Source organism: Aotus nancymaae, unplaced genomic scaffold (genome assembly GCF_030222135.1).
Source record: "Aotus nancymaae isolate 86718 unplaced genomic scaffold, 86718_ANA_hifiasm-v0.15.2.pri h1tg000007l, whole genome shotgun sequence".
NCBI lineage: Eukaryota > Metazoa > Chordata > Mammalia > Primates > Aotidae > Aotus > Aotus nancymaae.
The window spans coordinates 8,874,108-8,894,019 of record NW_026988418.1 but is presented as its reverse complement, the minus strand read 5'-3'; the positions used below and the strand labels follow the sequence as shown (position 1 = coordinate 8,894,019).

Below are 19,912 nucleotides of genomic sequence, written 5' to 3'. Positions count from 1 at the left end.
CTTTACTGAGAACTAGCTTACTGTGTGCCAGACACTATACTAGGTAGTAGAAATGCAGAGATAAATAAAGCTCTGAATCTTCCATAGTGAGAAAAGTTACAAGAGTGATGTGGGACCAGTGCAGAAGGTTTGCTTGACCCAGGGAGTTCAAGACCAGCCTGGACAACAGCAAGACTCTATCTCTATTTAAAAAATTAGCTAGATATGGCAATGCGTGCCTATAGTCCCAGCTACTCAGGAGGCTGAGGTGGGAGGATCATGTGAGCCAGTGAGGTTGAGGTTGCATGAGCTACGATCACACTGTTGTACTCCAACCTGGACAATAAAGCAAGACCCTGTCTAAAAAAAAAAAAAATAGGAATGAGTGGAAGTTAAAGAAATGTAGATAGAGGCTGGGTGCAATGGCTCATGCCTGTAAGCTCAGCACTTTAGGAGGCTAAGGTGAGAGGATTGCTTGAGGCCAGGAGTTCCAGACCAGCCTAGGTGACATAATGAGACCCTATTACTACACAAATAATAGTAAGGGCTGGGCGTGGTGGCTCCTGCCTGTAATCCCAGCACTTTGGGAGGCTTAGCTGGGTGGATCACGAGGTCAAGAGTTCAAGACCAGCCTGACCAACATGGTGAAACCCTGTCTGTACTAAAACTACAAAAAAATTAGCCGAGCATGGTGGCACGAGCCTGTAATCCCAGCTACTCATGAGGCTGAGGCAGGAGAATCACTTGAACCCGGGAGGCGGAGGTTGCAGTGAGCCGAGATCACACCACTGCACTCCAGCCTGGGTGACAGAGTGAGACTCTGTCTCAAAAAATAATAATAAAAAAAAATTATCTGGGTGTAGTGGTGCACATCTATAGTCCTAGCTGCCCAGGAGGCTAAGGTGGGAGGATTGCTTGAGCCCAGGAGTTCAAGGTTGCAATGAGCAGTGATCACATCACTGCACTCCAGTCTGGGCAACAAAGTAAGAAATATAGAAACATAGAAAATGTAACCTATTCTCAAAGTTTGGTAACAAATAAAAAGAGTGAATTAGATTTATATTTTAGGGAGGGGGCAAGGGAAGATTTTTATTTTTATTTTTTAAACAGAGTCTTGCTCTGTTACCCAGGCTGGAGTGCAATGGCACGATCTTGCCTTGCTGCAACTTCTGCCTCCTGGGCTCAAATGATCCTCCTGCCTCAGCCTACTGAGTAGCTGGGACCACAGGCATGCTACCATGCCGGGCTAATTTTTGTATTTTTTGTATAAAAATACAATTATTGGCCCGGCATGGTGGCTCACGCCTGTAATCCCAGCACTTTGGGAGGCCGAGGTGGGTGGATCACCTGAGGTCAGGAGTTCAAGACCAGCCTGGCCATCATGGTGAAACCCCATCTTTAAAAAAAAGAAAAAAAAAAATACAATTATTATTTTGTATTTTTTGTAAAGATCATATTTCACTATATTTCCCAGGCTGGTCTCCATCTCCTGGGCTCAAGAGGTCTGCCCACCTTGGCAGGTTTCAGGTCTCCCTATATTGCCCAGGCTAGTCTTGAACTCTCAGATTCAAGCAATCCTCCTGCCTTGGCCACTCAGAGTATTGGGATTATATGCATGAGCCACTGTGCCCAGTCTCTTCCTCCTCTTATAAATCTACTAGACTCATTCCTGCAACAATCCATTAATCCATGAATGGATTAGGCAGAGCCTTCATGACTCAATCATCTCTTAAAAGTTGTACCTCTCAATACTGCCACTTTGAGAATTAAGTTTCACTATGACTTTTGGAGGGAGCAAACATTCAAACCATAGTAATCAGCAGACTTTTTCTATAAAGTGCTAGATAGTAAATATTTTAGTAATTTACAAGTCATACAGTCTCTGTCACAACTATTCAACTCTACCATTGTAACATCAAAGACAATACTATAGCTATGTTCTAGTAAAATTCGATTTCTAACAACAGGTGGTTAGCCATAGTTAGCCAACTCCTGCTAGTATCCATCATAATTTGGAAAGCCTTAATCAAGGAGGAAATGTAGCTTATCATATTTTACTTTAACTCTTTTTGTTATAGTGGGATAATGGGAATAGAATTATTCCTAGGCAGGGATATCATTTAATCTCAGAGAAGCAATCTTTCTAAAAGAGGCTGACTAGAAATAGCAGTTCATGTATCCAATTTAACCACATTCTGCATAATTTGTCTTTTTATTATAATTTTCCTCCAACATAATGATCCTAGAATGAAAGTTTTTATTCACTTTCTGTCCTTAGTACTTTCAAAATAGCAGCCATTTAATAAGTAATTGTTTAATAAATTAATGGCACACTCTCATAATTCCAGTGATTGGGGAGTTGTATGAACATTTAGAGAAAAACGACCTATCTTATTTTATTTTTATTTTTTATTTATTTTTAATTTTTTGAGACAGAGTTTTGCTTCTGTTGCCCAGGCTAGAGTGCAGTGCCATGATCTTGGCTCACTGCAACCTCCACCTCCTCCGTCAAGTGATTTTCCTGCCTCAGCCTCTCAAGTAGCTGGGACCATAGGTGCCCGCCACCACACCTGGCTAACGTTTGTATTTTTACTAGAGACAGGGTTTCACCATATTGGCCAGGCTGGTCTGGAACTCTTGACCTCAGATGGTCCATCCACCTCATCCTCCCAAAGTGTTAGGATTATAGGCATGAGCCACTGCGCCTGGCCAAAGTGACCTATTGTAGAGACACCTATACAAATGCAGCTCTCCTAGATCTATTGTCTTGTCATTCATCTAGCCCAGATTTTTTCTACTTCAGGGCAACTTGTTCACTTCTACTCATCTACTCAACTAAAGTTTCTGATGTTGACTAAAACTCTCAGATGTTCTATCTGTACACCTTATAGATACTGTGCCCTGTTGGCCAGAAATAGTTTCAGCATTGGAGATTCAGTCCTTCGTACTCTATGTTGCTTATGTCCATTGTTTGTTAGACCTACCCCACTTCCTCCCAACTTCTCCTTTCCATATTAGGTGGTGAGTTTCATAGTGAAGAAACTAACAGATGAATGAAGTCAAATGCCCCACTTTTACAAAGCAGGAGTGGAGTAGGAAAAAGGGTTGGGGAATGGAGAGAAAAGTGGATATATGTGTAAACCAACTTTTATCCAGGTATCTGTGACCAAGTTTGATTCTTACCTGGTCCACTTCTAAGTTATAATAGCAATAATTGCTTACCATTTTTTGAACTCTTATTACATACTAGTCACCATGCTATGCACTTTACATTTATTATTCATTCAATCTTTCCAAAAACCTTATGTTGTGGACACTATTATCCCCATTTTACAAAGAGGGTGGCCAGGTGTGATGGCTCACACCTGTAATCCCAGCACTTTGGGAGGCTGAGGCGGGCAGATCACGAGGTCAGGAGTTTGAGACCAGCCTGGCCAACATGGTGAAACCCAGTCTCTACTAAAAATACAAAAAATTAGCCAGGCGTGGTGGCGTGCACCTATAGTCCCAGCTACTCAGGAGGCTGAGGCAGGAGAATTGCTTAAACCTGGGAGGCGGAGGTTGCAGTGAGCTAAGATCCCACTATTGCACTCCAGCCTGGCAACAAAGCAAGACTCCGTCTTGAGAGAAAAAGCAAAAGGCTAAAAACAAACAACAACAACAAAAAAAAACAAAGAGAGCAACTATTCCTTGCTAATAAAAAAGTGGAGGTGGGACTTGAACCCAACTCTCTAATTTGAGTCCTTTTAACTACTCTACTATTTCACTTCCCACCTCTTTCCAAGCCAGGGGTAAGTTTCAACTAGTCTTTGGAGTCTGTGCCCAGCTTTTAGTACTACCTGGATCTTTTCTTAGAGTCTTTCCATTCTTAATTTCTGTCAAGTCTCTGGATGAATTTACAGAAAACTAGCAGTCCAGAAACCAACCCTTGGAGAAACTCTCATATTTCCACATTAGTTGAAATATGGAAGCAGCATGTCTTACAAACTCTGCTGTGATATTACAGCCAACCAGGCATTCTTCCTACTTTGTTTCTTCTCACTCAGCAATCATTTACTGAATTTGCTTACTCTCTGTTTACTAGGTACTGTTAGGTTCTGTGAACACAGGGAAGAAGAGGACATAGACTCTGTATTCATGGAAATTTTAGGATCTATTCTAACACAGTCACTGCTGTGCCTTGCACTCTGTAGTCAGTCTCTTCCCATTCCTTTGCTCTTCCGAACTAGAACTTACTTGGGACTTGTGTATTGTTAATGTCTTTAAGGCATTTATCTTCTCCTACTTTATGATCATCATCAGTCATAATCATTCATTTATGGTTTTTATTTAAAAATCATTTATGTATATAAATATAACCTGTTGGTTGAGAAAAACTTCAAGTATCACAGAACTATGTAAACTAAAAAGAAGTTGGTGACTTTTGTGTGTGTGTGTGTGTGTGTGTGTGTGTGTGTGTGTGTGAGCATGTAGTCAGGTAATGGCAGAGGTGAAACCAGCACCAAGTTTACTTAATCCCAAGTGGGGCTTTTTCCATTATACTATGCTATTTTCAAGACCTCCTAGTGTCCCTCTTCCACCATTGCTTTTTACCACTAAGTCTTGCTACAACCAGATATTTCATGGTAAATTTAGAAATTTATCAACCTGACATCTTAATCAAGATTAAGAGTCTAATGCCAAATCTTATGCAAAGAAATGAGAATGATATAATGGACCCCGGGGACCTAGGGGCAAAGGTTGGGAGGGGGATGAGGGATAAAAAAACTACATATGGAGTACAGTGTAGAGTGCTCAGGTGACAGGTGTACCAAAATCCCAGAAATCACCACTAAACTTATCCACATGACAAAACACTACCTATACCCCCAAAACTATTGAGATAAATTTTTTTTAAAAAAAAGATTAAGTGTCTACAGGGTTGTACAAGATCCCAGGGGACTTCACAGGTTGTTTCTTTTTTTCTTTTTGAGATGCAGTCTCCCTCTGTCGCCCAGGCTGGAGTGGTATGATCTTGGCTGACTGCAACCTCTGCCTCCCAGGTTCAAGAGGTTCTCCTGCCTCAGCTTCCTGAGTAGCTGGGACCACAGGCATGTGCCACCACACCTGGCTAATTTTGTATTTTTAGTAGAGAACGGGATTTGCCGTGTTAACCAGGATGGTCTTGAACTCCTGACCTCAGGTGATCTGCACACCTCTGCCTCTCAAAGTGCTGGGATTACAGATGTAAGCCGCCATGCCCCACCCCACAGCTTGTTTCTAATGCATGGATAACTTAACCTAATTTCTCTATATGACATTTATTTTTGTGTCCTTTTCACTTATAAAATAATTCTGTTTTGTTCTTTAGGTTCATGGGTGTGTGTGTTCATCAAGGACAATTGCATGCACTTACAGAGGTAAGATGTCAGTAAGTGTTGAAGTAACTTATTTGCCTTAGTTTCAGCATTTATAATTTCATAGTAAGTGTTGCTTGCATATGTAAACAAAATGCACGTGCATTTATGTTTATGCAAAAATGGCAATGTTAATAATGCTTTCTTCTGTTGCTTTGGAACAATGGCAGGATTTCTTAATATTCTTGTATTGCCTCATAATACTTGGTGAATACTCTGAGCATATATATTATTAAAGTATTAAATTGGCTCTTACTGCCTAGATATGGTTCCCTCCGAAACCAAGGGATGGCAACACTTGACTACAAACTTTCTATGGCAACAAATTACCAGACCACCTGGTAATATTTAGTGTCCTGATCCAGATTCCACAGTCCTTGCTGTGGTTTTCCTCATTGGTCTTATTATTTGTTGGAATCAGTTTACATCTTCATTCTCATTTCATTTCTAGCCTCTGCTAGGCAGATAAATATGTGATAATCATTATTCATCCTTTGAGGATCAGAGAAACTCTCTTGAGAGCAAATTCAGGTGCCAAGTTGTCAGCTTCAGACCTTGCTTGGGTGCTCCTTGGAAACACAGATTACTGGAATCTTCTAAGTTTAATAGGTTCATATAGGGCCTATTATATCTATATTTTTAAAAGCTCCCTAGATTATTTCATGAGCATCTAAGATTGGAGACTGTATGTTCTAGTTTCTTTTCACATTCATCCTTGAGAAGCAGTTACCAAAGTACAAAGTGAAGAAACTTAGGAAGGAAGATTGTTTAACAGAATTTGCAAGAATGTTGGTCTTCTACTGGCTTGGTGTCTACTATTAGTCCTTTATATCTTATGGAAGAGGGTCCCATGTGCCTCACTCTGTCTCTTTTCTCAGTTACTGAAGGCACTAGAATGTGGAATGTGTGCAGCTATGCCCTGCCTCTTAAATGGAAAGCCAAAGAAGGCAGAATGGTGAAGAGGTTAAGAGTATGGCCTCTGAAGTCTTGATTGCATAGTCAAGACTTCTGCATCTCTCTGCATCTCAAAGTTTCCATCTGTATATGGGAATAATAATAATAATTAATAATAACCTGTCTCTACTAAAAATTAAAAAATTAGCCGGGCATGATGGTGCGCGCCTGTAATCCCAGCTACTCAGGAGGCTGAGGCAGGAGAATTGCTTGAACTTTGGAGGTGGAGATCGTTGCAGTGAGCCGAGATTGTGCCACTGCACTCCAGCCTGGGTGACAGAGCAAGACTCCATCTCAAAATAATAATAATAATAATAATACCTGTCCTAGGGAGTATAGATAGAGAAGATGACCAAGAGCTGAGCCCTAGAGTATTTAAATTTTAAATGTCTAGGGAAGGCAGGGTGCTATAGCTCACACCTGTAATTCCAGCGCTTTGGGAGGCTGAGGTAAGAGGGTTGCCTGAGACCAGGATTTTGAGACCAGCCTGGGCAACAGTGAGACTGTCTCTACAAAAAATAAAAATAAAAATAATCTGAGTGTGATGGCATGCACCTATAGTCCTAGTTACTGAGGAGGCTAAGGCAAGAGGATCACTCAAGCCCAGGAGTTTGAGGCTACAGAGAGCCGTGATTATGTCACTGCACTCTAGCCTCGGCAACAGAGTGAGACCCTGTCTCCAAATAGGTAGGTAGGTAGGTAGGTAGGTAGGTAGATAGATAGATAGATAGATAGATGAAAGAAAGTCTGGGGAGAAGGGCAGACTGAGAAGGAGCAGTTAGTGAGGTAGGAAGAAAATCAGGAGAGCACGTTGGCCTGGAATGGAAAGGAAGGAGTTCAAGGAGGGAGTATTAATTGTGGCAAATGCTGTTGATATCATGTTGACCTCACAAGGATGTTGTGAAGATGAAATATAAAATATGGCCTGGCGTGGTGGCTATAATCCTAGCACTCTAGGGGCTGCGGTGAGTGGATCACCTGAGGTCAGGAGTTCAAGACCAGCCTGGCCATCATGGTGAAACCCCATCTTTAAAAAAAAAAAAAAGAAAAAGAAATATAAAATATTTAGTATAATGCCTGGCATATAGAAATTATTTAATACATGTTAACTCTTTGAACTTGTATTAACAAGGACTAGTCCCTCTTCTGAACTCTGAGTTGTTAATATTTTTCATTTTGTACTTAGTCCTATACTGCTCTTAGTGTCATTAAATTAGACTTTTTCCTGGTAAAGCAGTGGTAAAAATAATTTTTTAAAAAAAATTAAACCTTTTACTGAAGTATAACATGAGAAAAAATATACATATGAAAAGTACAGCTCACTAAATTTTTACAAATGAACGCACCTATAACCAGCACCCCAGATCAAGAAACATTTCCCATGTATTTCTGTTCTTGGAATTGAGTCTATAAATTCTTCAAAGATAAAGCTCTTCCCTTCCTTCTACCCACCAGAGTTCTGATGCTAATAAGCATAGAAATATTTGTTGCATTCCCTGCGTATGTGATTGTTCTCTGAAATGTAAATTCATTGAAGGGGCTGGTGTGTTAGTTTTGCTGATAAAGAAGAACATCCTTTAAAATCTGTGTTAAGTTGCATATTTTAAAGCAGGATATGGTGGCAATGACAGTAATAAGTGATCATAATGGAATATTCTCTTGGCCATGTTGTACTTAATCTGCTGCTTGTTAGCTTGTTTTTAGCCATTTACAACATACAGTGTGTGCTTTATGAAAGAGTATTTATTGCCAGTCTTTCCAGTAGCATTAATGAGATTTTGACATAGCTTATGATATTAGTAATTTTTAATGTGATATTAATAGACTGATAGTGATAAAGCCCAAATAGCCAAATGCTTTAGGTTCAGTTACTTTATAATTTGCCTTGGAAGCACAACTATTGGTTTCACTAAGGATGATAAAAATAAATTATTAATAATATCTAGCACAGCCCTTGAAACTTAGATGACATTCGGTAAATACTTTTCAGATGGTGGAATTTTTGTCTTCCAAAGTGATATGAGTACCATTCGTCATTTCTGTTCATATTTATTTGTCAGTCATTACAGTAGGCAAGCATAGCACTCATTATTAGGAAGAATATTTCTCATGTAGATTAGTGATCTGCACTTTTCTGGACTTGAACCATTTCCATGAGTCTTCTTTGTAATTATAGATGTTAATTGAACTTGGAACAGTCAGACACTTAGGTTTTTATTTTGTTTTTGTTTTTAAACTACCCATAGTTAGGATGGAGTCAAGTTTTTTTTTGTTTTGTTTTTTTCTTTTTTTCTTTTTGAGACAGAGTTTTGCTCTTATTGCCCAGGCTGGAGTGCAGTGCCCCTATCTTGGCTCACTACAACCTTCGCCTCCGGGGTTCAAGCGATTCTCCTGTCTCAGCCTCTTGAGTAGCTGGGATTATAGGCATGCATCACCATGCCTGGCTAATTTTGTATTTTTAGTAGAGATAGGGTTTCTCCATGTTAGTCAGGCTGATTTCCAACTCCTGAGTTCAAGTGATCCACCTGCCTCAGCCTCCCAAAGTGCTGGGATTACAGGTATAAGCCACCTTGCCCAGCCAGCTGACTCACGTTTTTAAGCAAACTAGTATTTGTTAGAGTGAAAGCATAGGCCAGGCATGGTGGTTCACTACTGTAATCCCAACACTTCGAGAGGCCAAGGTGGGCGGATTGCTAGAGCTCAGGAATTTGAGACCAGCTTGGGCAACATGGCAAAAGACTGTCTCTACAAAAAATACAAAAATTAGTCAGGTGTAGTGGCATGCACCTGTAGTCCCAGCTACTGGAGGGGCTGAGGTAGGAGGGTCACCTGAGCCCAGGAGGTTGAGGCTGCAGTAAGCCATAATTGCATCACTGTATTCTAGCCTTAGTGGCAGAACAAGACCCTATCTCAAAAAATATATAATGAAAACAGTTTGGTGAAAGGTCACATGAAACCTTTTAATTTTTTTTTTTTTTTTTTTTGGAAACGGAGTTTCACTCTTGTTACCCAGGCTGGAGTGCAATGGCGCGATCTCGGCTCACCGCAACCTCCGCCTCCTGGGTTCAGGAAATTCTCCTGCCTCAGCCTCTCGAGTAGCTGGGATTACAGGCATGCGCCACCATGCCCAGCTAATTTTTTGTATTTTTAGTAGAGGCGGGGTTTCACCATGTTGACCAGGATGGTCTCGATCTCTTGACCTCCTGATCCACCCGCCTCGGCCTCCCAAAGTGCTGGGATTACAGGCGTGAGCCACCGTGCCCGGTGAAACCTTTTAAATTTAATTAGTTGAAATAAGAATCTGTATTGAGGCTGAATGCAGTGGCTCATACCTATAATACCAACACTTTTGGGAGGTCAAGGCAGAAGGATTGCTTGAGGTCATGATTTTGAAACCAGCCTTGGCAATATAGTAAGACCCTGACTCTACAAAAAATTTTAAAAATCAGCCAGATGTGGTGACACACACCTATAGTCTCAGCTACTTGGGAGGCTAAGACAGGATGATTGCTTGAGCCCAGGAGGTTGAAGGTTGAGGCTGCAATTAGGCATGATTGTACCCCTGCACTCCAGCCTGGGCAACAGAGAGAGACCTCTTAAAAAAAAAAAAAAAGAATAGGAATATAACATAAGTATGTCTGACTCACAAGAGCTAACCTTGTCTTTCGCTTAGTCACAAGTATCAGGGAAGTGCAAATCTTTGTTTTTTTTTAACAGAAAATATAACTCAGGCTGGGCGCGGTGGCTTATGCCTAATCCCAGCACTTTGGGAGGCCGAGGCGGGTGGATCACGAGGTCAAGAGATCGAGACCATCCTGGTCAACATGGTGAAACCCCGTCTCTACTAAAAATACAAAATTAGCTGGGCATGGTGGCACGCGCCTGTAGTCCCAGCTACTTGGGAGGCTGAGGCAGGAGAATTGCTTGAACCCAAGAGGCGGAGGTTGCGTTGAGCCAAGATCGCACCATTGCACTCCAGTCTGGGTAACAACAGCAAAACTCCATCTCAAAAAAAAAAAAAAGAAAGAAAAAGAAAAAGAAACTATAACTCTATGAATTATATTTGGTTAGTTATTGCCATCCAGCCACAAAAGCATACGATAAACATTTATTTCTCCTACATTTCCAGGGTTAACTGAACTGAGCAGGGCTAGATTGAGCAGTTGTGCTGATCTAACTTAGGCTCACTCATGCAGCTGCAGGTCAGCTGGTGGTCTGCTGTAGTCTGGGACTTGCTGGGGCAGCTTTGCTCTAGCTCATCCCCTTTCTGGGGCCAGTGGGCTAGACTGGATTTGTCCTTTTTAAAATGATACCAGAATTGCAAGAATATGCCAATCCATTTGCACAACTACTTTTCATGACTCTCCTTATGTTCAAGTTTGCTTGGCCAACATCCCATTGGACAAAGCAAGTCACATGCTTGAGTCCAGGGGTCGGAAATATGCTCTGCCCTTATCAGGAGTGTCCTGCAAATTCAGTAGGAGGTGAAGAATTGGAACCCCTGACAATCATCCATGCCCTATAAATATCCCACTCAGCAGATCATAAGTATTTGTGTTTTCTGCCCCATTTGAGGGTAAAGAATTTCTCCCATTTCTTAAACCATAACAACTATTAATTATTAAACTCTTACTATGGGCAGAATGCTATGGTTGGTACTTTATATTAACTATAATTCTCACAATGCTGTAATCCTGTTTCTTCCATTTTGTAGAGGAGAAAACTAAAGCTTAGAGAAATTAAGTTACTTCCCCAAAGTAGGATTGGATCCAGGTTCATCTGACTTCAAATTTCTATTACAACATGCTATGCTTAATTGATTTTTATATTTCCCATAGTGCTAAGCACAGGATCTTATATGTGTAGCATGCATAGTATTTGTAGAATTCAATTCTGACTCACTTTTTATGTATTCTGGGTTATTTGGAAAAGATACTGGTCATTGGGTATATTAGGATGTGTTTGGGAGCAAGTAATAGAAAATAGTTAAATGGGCCTTAAACAACAAAAGGACTTATATAACTGGAATTTTAGCAGTTTATTAGATTAAGTATTAATATAATTCAGTGGTTAAAGTGATGCTGTCCAGAGCCTTATTCTTTCTCTTTGCTCTGTCTTCATGTTGTCAACTTCATCCTAAAATAAAGATGTCTGTCATTCATAATCAAAAAGTAGCTGCCAAAAACTTACATGGTCTACGTTTTTTCTTGCATATGCAAGATTCATTGGAGATTGGGATAGAGAGGAAAGAGAGAGAAACAATGAGAGAAGAGAAAAGAGATGCCTCTGGATAGTTTGTGTGTCATCTCAAAGTACTTTTTCCTCTTAATATTGTTAAGAAAGGCACAGGGAAGGAAATATCCTCACAGTCAAGCAGTTTGGGAACCTGTTAGTGAAGAGCCTCTCAGTAACTAGAAGATTGGGGAACTGGGTAAGTTATATGGTTGTGGAGAGGGATCTCAAATGACAGTTCTCTCTGATCAGGGGAGACAGCAAATGAATTGCTTGGTGAGAAGGATGTTTTGGGGGGTCTCTCTTGCCTTTTCTGCCATGAAGAAAACTATCCAGCCAGGTGTGGTGACTCACACCTGTAATCCCAGCACTTTGGGAGGAAGAGGTGGGTAAATCATTTGAGGCCAGGAGTTTGAAACCAGCCTGGCAAGCATGGCAAAACTCCCTCTCCACAAAAAAATGCAAAAATTAGCCAGGCGTGGGTGGGGTATGCCTTTGGTCCCAGCTACTCAGGAGGCTGTGGCAGGAGAATTGCTTGAACCCAGGAGGTGGAGGTTGCAGTGAGCCGAGATCATGCCACTATGCTCTAGCCTGGGCAACAAAGCGAGACTCTGTCTTAAAAGAAAAGAAAAGAAAAGAAACTTCTTTTTTTTCTTCTGTGGCAATGAGAACCACTCAGCTAGTTCTTCAGTTGCAGAATATTCCTTGGCCTAGTTAAGGTGATTCAGTCTTTTTACAACAGAACCACCTCAATCGAGCAGATGTTTAGTACTGAAAGAAATGCTTTTAGCTAAAGGCTGTTGGAGAGAGTTTTTTATTCACGTAGCCCTGATCCTCATGTCACTCCCTATTCTCACCCAACCATACACCTTCTTTCTTTATTAAAGAGTAGTAGTTATTTTGGAAATTTCTTGTTTATGTGGGTTGATATATATTGCTTCTGAGTTGGTTTTGTCAGACTTATAAGAAGGCATATATAATTAGACAGCTTATAATGAAAGGAAACTCCATGGGTTCAGTGACCAAACTCATGCATTATTTATAAAAATGGGCAAACTAGGGCATGTGCAGTGGCTCACACCTGTGATCTCAGCACTTTGGGAGGCTGAAATGGGAGGATTATATGAGGCCAGGAGTACAAGACCAGCCTGGGCAACATAGTAAGACCTTATCTCTAGAAAAAATTTAAAAATAAGCCAGGCATTACAGTTTGTGCCTGTGGTCCCAGCTATTCAGGAGGCTGAGGCAGGAGGATTGCTTGAGCCCAGGAGGGCGAGGCTTCAATGAGCTAGGATTCTGCCACTGCACCCTAGCCTGGGCAACAGAGTGAGACCACGTCTCAAAAAAAAAAAAAAAAAAAAAAGAAAGAAAGGAAAAATGAGCGAGGCAGACCCTGATTCCAGTTTTTTTTGGTGTACTGTGATATGTGATATTGTTATTAATTGTGCCTGCTTCTTATTTTTTTGTGTGTTCCAGTACAGAATATTTTCCTAGCCTTATTTACCTTGAGCCAGAAGTGAAGTTGCCTGGTGTCCTGCCTTGGGTTAACTTTGGCAGCAAAGACATACCTGTCTTTAAAGTTTGGGGCTGGCAGCTGTTACCACCACATGGTAGTTAAGAGGACATACCAGAGGTACTAACAGTGATTGTGTCTGTGATTCAGGTTTTCCTAAAGGACAGTGAGGGAAAATGACAAAGAGGTAAATTAGAAAATATAAGGGAAGAGAGAGAGTCACTTGATACACACCACTTTGAATGAATCTACTATGGGCTAGGTACTTTGCTAGGCTCTGGGTTTAGGATAAAAAGACACCTGTTTCCATGATCTATTGTTACACAAAAAACTACCCCAAAATTTAGTGGCTGTTAAATTTTATTTTGCTTGTGATTTTGTAGGTCAGGTATGCAGAAGGGCGTTGCTGGATTTTTGATCCATATGTGTCAGCTGCAGTGACTGAGCTGGCAAATCCATTTCCAAGATGGCTTCTTCATTTACATGTCTGGTGCCATGGTACTCCTTGGCTCTTCCTTTTTTCCACATGGTGTCTCATTTTCTAGATCATCTCCATATGGTTTAGGCTGCCCACAGCATGGTGATCTCAGGATAGTTAGACTTTTCGTGCAGTGACTGGTGAGTGGTACAAACCACCCAAGTGGAAGCTGCAAGACTTCTATGACCTAGCCTTGCAAGTTCCAGAATGTCCCTTAAGCTGCATTCTGTTGGTCAAGCAAGTCACTAAGGCCAGCTTTGATTAAAGGGAAGGGGAATTAGACTCCATCTCTCAATGACCATCTTTATTCCACTGCAGTGTCTTTCATGAACTCAATGGTTAATGGCTGGGATAGTGAGAAAATTCTTACTGTGCCCTTCCTTAGAAACTATTTAAAAAAATTTGTTATCCCATGCTGTTAACTCTCAGATCTCTCTGTATATTAATAGTTGTTATTCATTATAGTTCATATTCTTTTTTTCTAGTCAGTTATTCTGCTAGTGTTTGCAGTACAGCTTAGCTTGGTTACCCTCCCCAAAGCGGCCATCCATTCCAACCTTCATTTCTTTTCATTTCATTTCTGGTTTTTTTTTTTTTTTGAGACGGAGTTTTGCTCTGTCACCCAGGCTGGAGTGCAGTGGCACCATCTCGGCTCACTGCAACCTCCACCTCCCAGGTTCAAGCGATTCTCCTGCCTCAGCCTCCAAGTGGCTGAGACTACAGGTGGGCACCACCACACCCTGCTAATATTTATATTTTTAGTAGAGATGAGGTTTCACCATACTGGCCAGGCTGGTCTCGAACTTCTGACCTCATGATCCACCTGCCTCAGCCTCCCAAAGTGTTGGGATTATAGGCGTGAGCCACTACACCCAACTTTTATCATTTCTCTTATTAGAATCCTTGTTCTCTTATTAGAATCCTTTGTTTTTTGGGGTTAGTTTTGACTTTTTCTCATCACTTGAATATAATCAGTCCCCAGTCTTATCCTATTTTTGTCTTTGTCATATCTTTTTGATTATTCTTCTTTCTCTTCATTCCAAAACCATAATATTATTCCATGCCTCCATTCCTACAAATATTTTTTTTTCTTAAGAGACAAGGTCTTAAAAAAAAGAAAAGAAATTAAAAAAAAAAAAAAAGACAAGGTCTTGCTTCTCTGTCACCCAAAATGGAATACAGTGGCACCATCATAGCTCACTGCAGCCTCAAACCCTTGGGCTCAAGTGATCCTCCTGTGTCAGCTTCCCCATTAGCTGGAACTACAGATGCATGCCACCACACCCAGCTAATTTTTAAGTTTTTTGTTTGTTTGTTTGTTTGTAGAGATTGAGCCTCACTATATTGCCCAGGCTGGTCTCGAACTCCTGACCTTAAGGGATCCTACCACCTGGACCTGCCAAAGTGCTGGGATTACAGGTGTGAACTACCACACCTGACCTCTTTTCTTCATTTCAACATACTACTATCTGAATAATCTTCATCAAGCACAATTGATAATGTGTTGCTTCTGTCTAAAAAATTCTGTTTCTTCAATATTGAATTTAAAAAATTCTGTTTTATATTCTAACCTCTCTCTAATCTGGTTTCATAATATGAATCCCTCCTTTAGTTACATGGGTCTTTTTGCTCTCTTCTATACATTCTGGCTTTAGGTATCCCTTCTAGGACTAGGAATGTCCTTATCTCTCTTCTCTCTCCCACTCTTCATGCTGTGTGAAATCCCAGATTCTCTAATGGAACTCAGTCTCCTAGATAGAGCCTATAATAATACTCTGTGTGTCTGGGCCCATAGTATATGCTTAGTGTGTGTTTGTAGTTGATGGTCTGGTGTAAACCCAGCTCTGAGAAAGCTGAATTAGCCCTAGTAAAAAGAGCCAGAAATCAAAAATAGTGTGAAGGCCAGGCACAGTGGCACAGTGGCTATAATCCTAGCACTTTGGGAGGCCAAGGTGAGTGGATCACTTGAGGTCAGGAGTTCAAGACCAGCCTAGCTAACATGGTGAAACCCTGTCTCTACTAAAAATACAAAAAAGAAAAGAAAAGATTAAAAAATAGCCATGGTGGCAGGCGCCTCTAATCCTAGCTACTCAAGAGGCTGAGGCAGGAGAATCACTTCAACCCCAGAGATGGAGGCTGCAGAGCCAAGATTGGGCCACTACACTCTAGCTTGAGTGACAGAGTGAGACTATGTCTCAAAAAAAAAAAAAAAGTATGAAATGTCACATCTCAAATTCTTTCATAATTAGAAGTTTATTTCACTTAAACTTCTACCTGCAAAAAGTATTTCTACAAATATAATTTGAAATATACTTTACTTTTGGAAAAAGTAACTTTTATTTTTTTGCTTTGCTGATTTAGTAATAAAAAACTCAAACTGTGGTACATGTTTTCTGTTCTTATTTTTAGTAACTCCCTGTGACATTTGAGAAACAAGAATTTGAGGTTGGCAAGCTAGCCCACAAATAATGGAAGAGTTTATTTAGTTTACTTTATCCTTAAAACAGTTTTTCTCTGACTTGCTTGCTTGCTTTTGGCTCATTTATTCATCCAAAAGATATTTATTTGGCTCCTACCATGTCTGGCACTATTCCAGGTACAAGGAATACGATAATGAACAAATAAAAATCCCTGTCCTCATGGCATTTACATTTTAATTTTTTTTTAAGTTTAACTTTATTTTTTTTTAATTTTTGGTAGTGACAAGGGTCTTGCTATGTTGCCCAGGCTGATCTTGAACTCCTGGGCTCAAGTGATCTTCCCACCTTGGCCTCCCAAAGCACTGGGACTGCAGGCATGAGCCACTGTATCCAGCTAGAATTTATATTTTAATCAGCAGGGGGTGGGCAGAGGAATTAAACTAAACAAGAAAACAAATTGTAATATATATGATATTAAGTGCTAAGTGGTTTATAATTTTCAACAAGTAGACAGGGAAGGCCTCACAAAAGAGGCTAAAATTTAAGGTGAAGGAACTAGCTGTGTGGATATGAAAGTGTTCTAGGTAGTTGGAATAGCATGTGCAAAGGCGTGAAGGCAGAAGTGTGCCTTGTCGGCCGGGCACAGTGGCTCACGCCTGTAATCCCAGCACTTTGGGAGGCCGAGGCAGGTGGATCACGAGGTCAAGAGATCAAGACCATCCTGGTCAACATGGTGAAACCCCGTCTCTACTAAAAATACAAAAAATTAGCTGGGCATGGTGGCGCGTGCCTGTAATCCCAGCTACTCAGGAGGCTGAGGCAGGAGAATTTCCTGAACCCAGGAGGCGGAGGTTGCGGTGAGCCGAGATCGCGCCATTGCACTCCAGCCTGGGTAACAAGAGCGAAACTCCGTCTCAAAAAAAAAAAAAGAAGTGTGCCTTGTCTGGTTGAATAACTCCAAGGAGGGTAATGTGACTGCAGTGGAGAGCATGAAGAGAACAGTAATAGATGGGGTCAGGGAGAGGAAGCACCAGCTAGATCAGAGAGTCTCATATATACCATTGTAAGAACTTTAGATTTTACTCAGGATGAATTGTGAAGTCTTTGGAGGTTTTTGTGACTTAAATTTTAGTGGGATCATCCTGGCTTCTGTTTGGTGAATGACTGAAAAAAGAGAAAGGGTGAAAGAAAGCAGGAAAGCCAGTTAAAGAGACTGTTACAATAAAGTCTGTGCAATAAATAAAGACTGCAAAAAAGGTGAGAGTTCATGGTAATGGACCAGAATGATAGCAGTGAAGCTGAGAATTCTGGATCCATTTTGAAAGTAGAAGAAAAACAAACAAATAGGCTTTCCTGATGCATTCGCTGTGGGGTATGAGAGGATGAAAGAAGTCCAGGATAACTCTTGAGGTTTTTAGCTTGAACACCTAAAGAATAGCATTGCCTTTAATGCAGATGGGGAAGACTATAGGAGGTACACAGTGGGAGATGATCAAGAGGTCATTTTTGAGCAGGTTAAGTTTGAGATGTTTATTGGACATTTGAGTTGAGATATCTTCATTGAGTATTGATGTCTAAAGGAGTACTCTGAGTGCTACCTTCCTTGTTCATATCCTGTTTATCGAAATACTTTTCATTAGAGAATATTTCATTGATTTGGAAGGAGGCATTTTCAACTGCTCTATTATCTCCTGAGTAAAAAAAAAAAAAAAAAATCATTAAGTGATTTTTCATATTAAATGTTTTCTATGTGCCAGGGTCTGCTAAGCTTTTTGTCCTGCCTCTCAATATTTAATTAGCTCACAATCATATGAAATAGATGATATTTTTCCCATTTTACAGATGAGAAATCTGAGGCTCAGAAAGAGATTAATTTAGCTAAGGTCTCTTAGCTGAGCTAGGATTTAAATCAAGTTTTGGCTGACTGTAATCCTGTGCTTACTAGACTTTGAGCTCCTTGGGCTTGGCTGTTGTTCGCTGCTGAATTGTCAGTAACCGGAGCATAAAGGCATGCAATAAATATTTGTTGGGTAAATGGAAAATGGATAAATGAATACTGCTTCCTAACACTTGAGCTTTTAACAGTTAAACTGTTAGCTGCAAAGATATCTGCCTCTTTCAAGGTTATTTTGGCCATCCATTTGATGAATCTTTTTACAGCTTTGGTAGTATGAGGACAGCAGAAGGATTTGGAAAGTTCTTCAGAGGATTTCTAGCTAATCTTTCTCCTAATCCCCTCATGATTGTTAAAGTAGTGTGACAGTTGAATTCACAGAGTTCTTTTTGAGTTTAGGCTAGATGTGCTTCTAATAGATTTGCCAAGTGTAATTTTCCTAACTTGATAAGTGGTATCATTTTCCAGGAGTTGGTTCTATATTGGCTCCGGGGAGCTGTTCCAACTTTGGAATCAGTAGCAAGTAGGACCATGGAAGGAGGGTCTCCCAATATACCTCTTTCACATTGCTACTACTCAGGTGCATTTCTGCATTCCTGCACCTGATACATAATCACTGTCTGCACTTTCTATGTTTACTTTCTCTTTCTCTTTATGTGGTCTTTTCTTGTTATCCTGGTCACCATTATTTGCTTAGATAATAAATTCTTAGATCAGTGGTTTCCAGAGTCAATTATAGGCATTTATTTCCTTACTTGCTCATTTTAGCTCATTTCAATCCAATTGCTTATGCCTATTTCTCACTTAATAATTATTAAGCAGGTACAGTGTCCAAGGCCAGTTTAGTGAACTTCAAAAAACAAGAAACTATTCTATGATAGTGGCAGAATGATTGTCTAAAATCTTCTGTAATACTAGGCACAAGTACCTGCTCAATAAAGGTTTGTTAAATGAATTAATAACTTGCAAAAATATTAATATAGTACTTAGCTCTTCTACAAATGATAGTTTCCTTTTAATTTATCCCTAATCTGTCTCTTTTCCAAATCTTATCCATGTCCTTTCATCTTACCTTTTTACTGTCTTGAATCAGTTATCCTACACCATTTCTTCCACCTTCACATCTCTCGTCATAACCTTCTAACTAGTCTCTCTGTCAGCCTTGTTTCACACTTTAAATCTATAGTCTATATTGCCAACACAGTGGTCCTAAAATACATATCTTTTTTTTTTGTTTGTCTGTTTTGAAGCATGTTAGCCATTTTTAAGAATATAGTTCAGTAGTTAGTATTAAGTATTTTCACATTGTTGTGCAACAGATCTCCAGACCTTCTTCTTTTCTTTTTTTTTTTAAGAAAGAAGCGGAGTCTTGTTCTGTTGCCCAGGCTGGAGTTCACAGTGCATTACAGCCTCAAATTCTTGGGCTCAAGCAGTCCTCCTGCCTTATCCTCCCACATAACAGGGACAGTAGCTACTGTACCAGGCCAGATATTTTTTTTTTGAGACAGAGTCTCGCTCTGTCGCCCAGGCTGGAGTGCAGCGGCGCAATCTTGGCCCACTGCAACCTCCACTTCCCGGATTCAAGCGATTCTCCTGCCTCAGCCTCCTGAGTAGCTGGGATTACAAGCATGCACCACCATACCTGGCTAATTTTTTGTGTTTTTAGTGGAGATGGGGTTTCACCATGTTACCAAGGCTGGTCTTGAACTCCTGAGCTCAGGTGATCTGCCTGCCTTGGCCCCCCAAAGTGTTGGGATTACAGGCGTGAGCCACTGTGCCTTGCTGCTAGGTCTTTTTCATCTTTTTTTAATTGTTATTTTTTCAAAAATAAGATGGGGTCTCACTCCATCATCCAGGCTGGAATGCAATGGGGTGATCATGGCTTACTGCAGCCTTGATATCCCAAGTTCAAGTGATCTTCCTGTCTCAGCCTTCCGAGTAGCTGGTAATACAGGCATGTGCCACTAGATCTGGCTAATTTTTTATTTTTTGTAGCTATGACGTCTCACTATGTTGCCCAGGCTGGTCTCGAACTCCTGGGCTCAA

General features: G+C 40.6%; 1 protein-coding gene across 4 annotated transcripts in view; it reads left to right on the top strand.

Moving 5' to 3' along the window:
* The window catches only part of TESK2 (testis associated actin remodelling kinase 2), a 150,677-nt gene that overhangs the window by 102,827 nt on the left and 27,938 nt on the right, over positions 1 to 19,912 (top strand). For all 4 annotated transcript variants that reach the window (XM_064372287.1, XM_064372289.1, XM_064372288.1 and 1 more), the window contains exon 4: positions 5,330 to 5,378. In XM_064372287.1, coding sequence (XP_064228357.1) covers positions 5,330 to 5,378 — 49 coding nt within the window. The remainder of the gene's footprint in view (positions 1 to 5,329; positions 5,379 to 19,912) is intronic.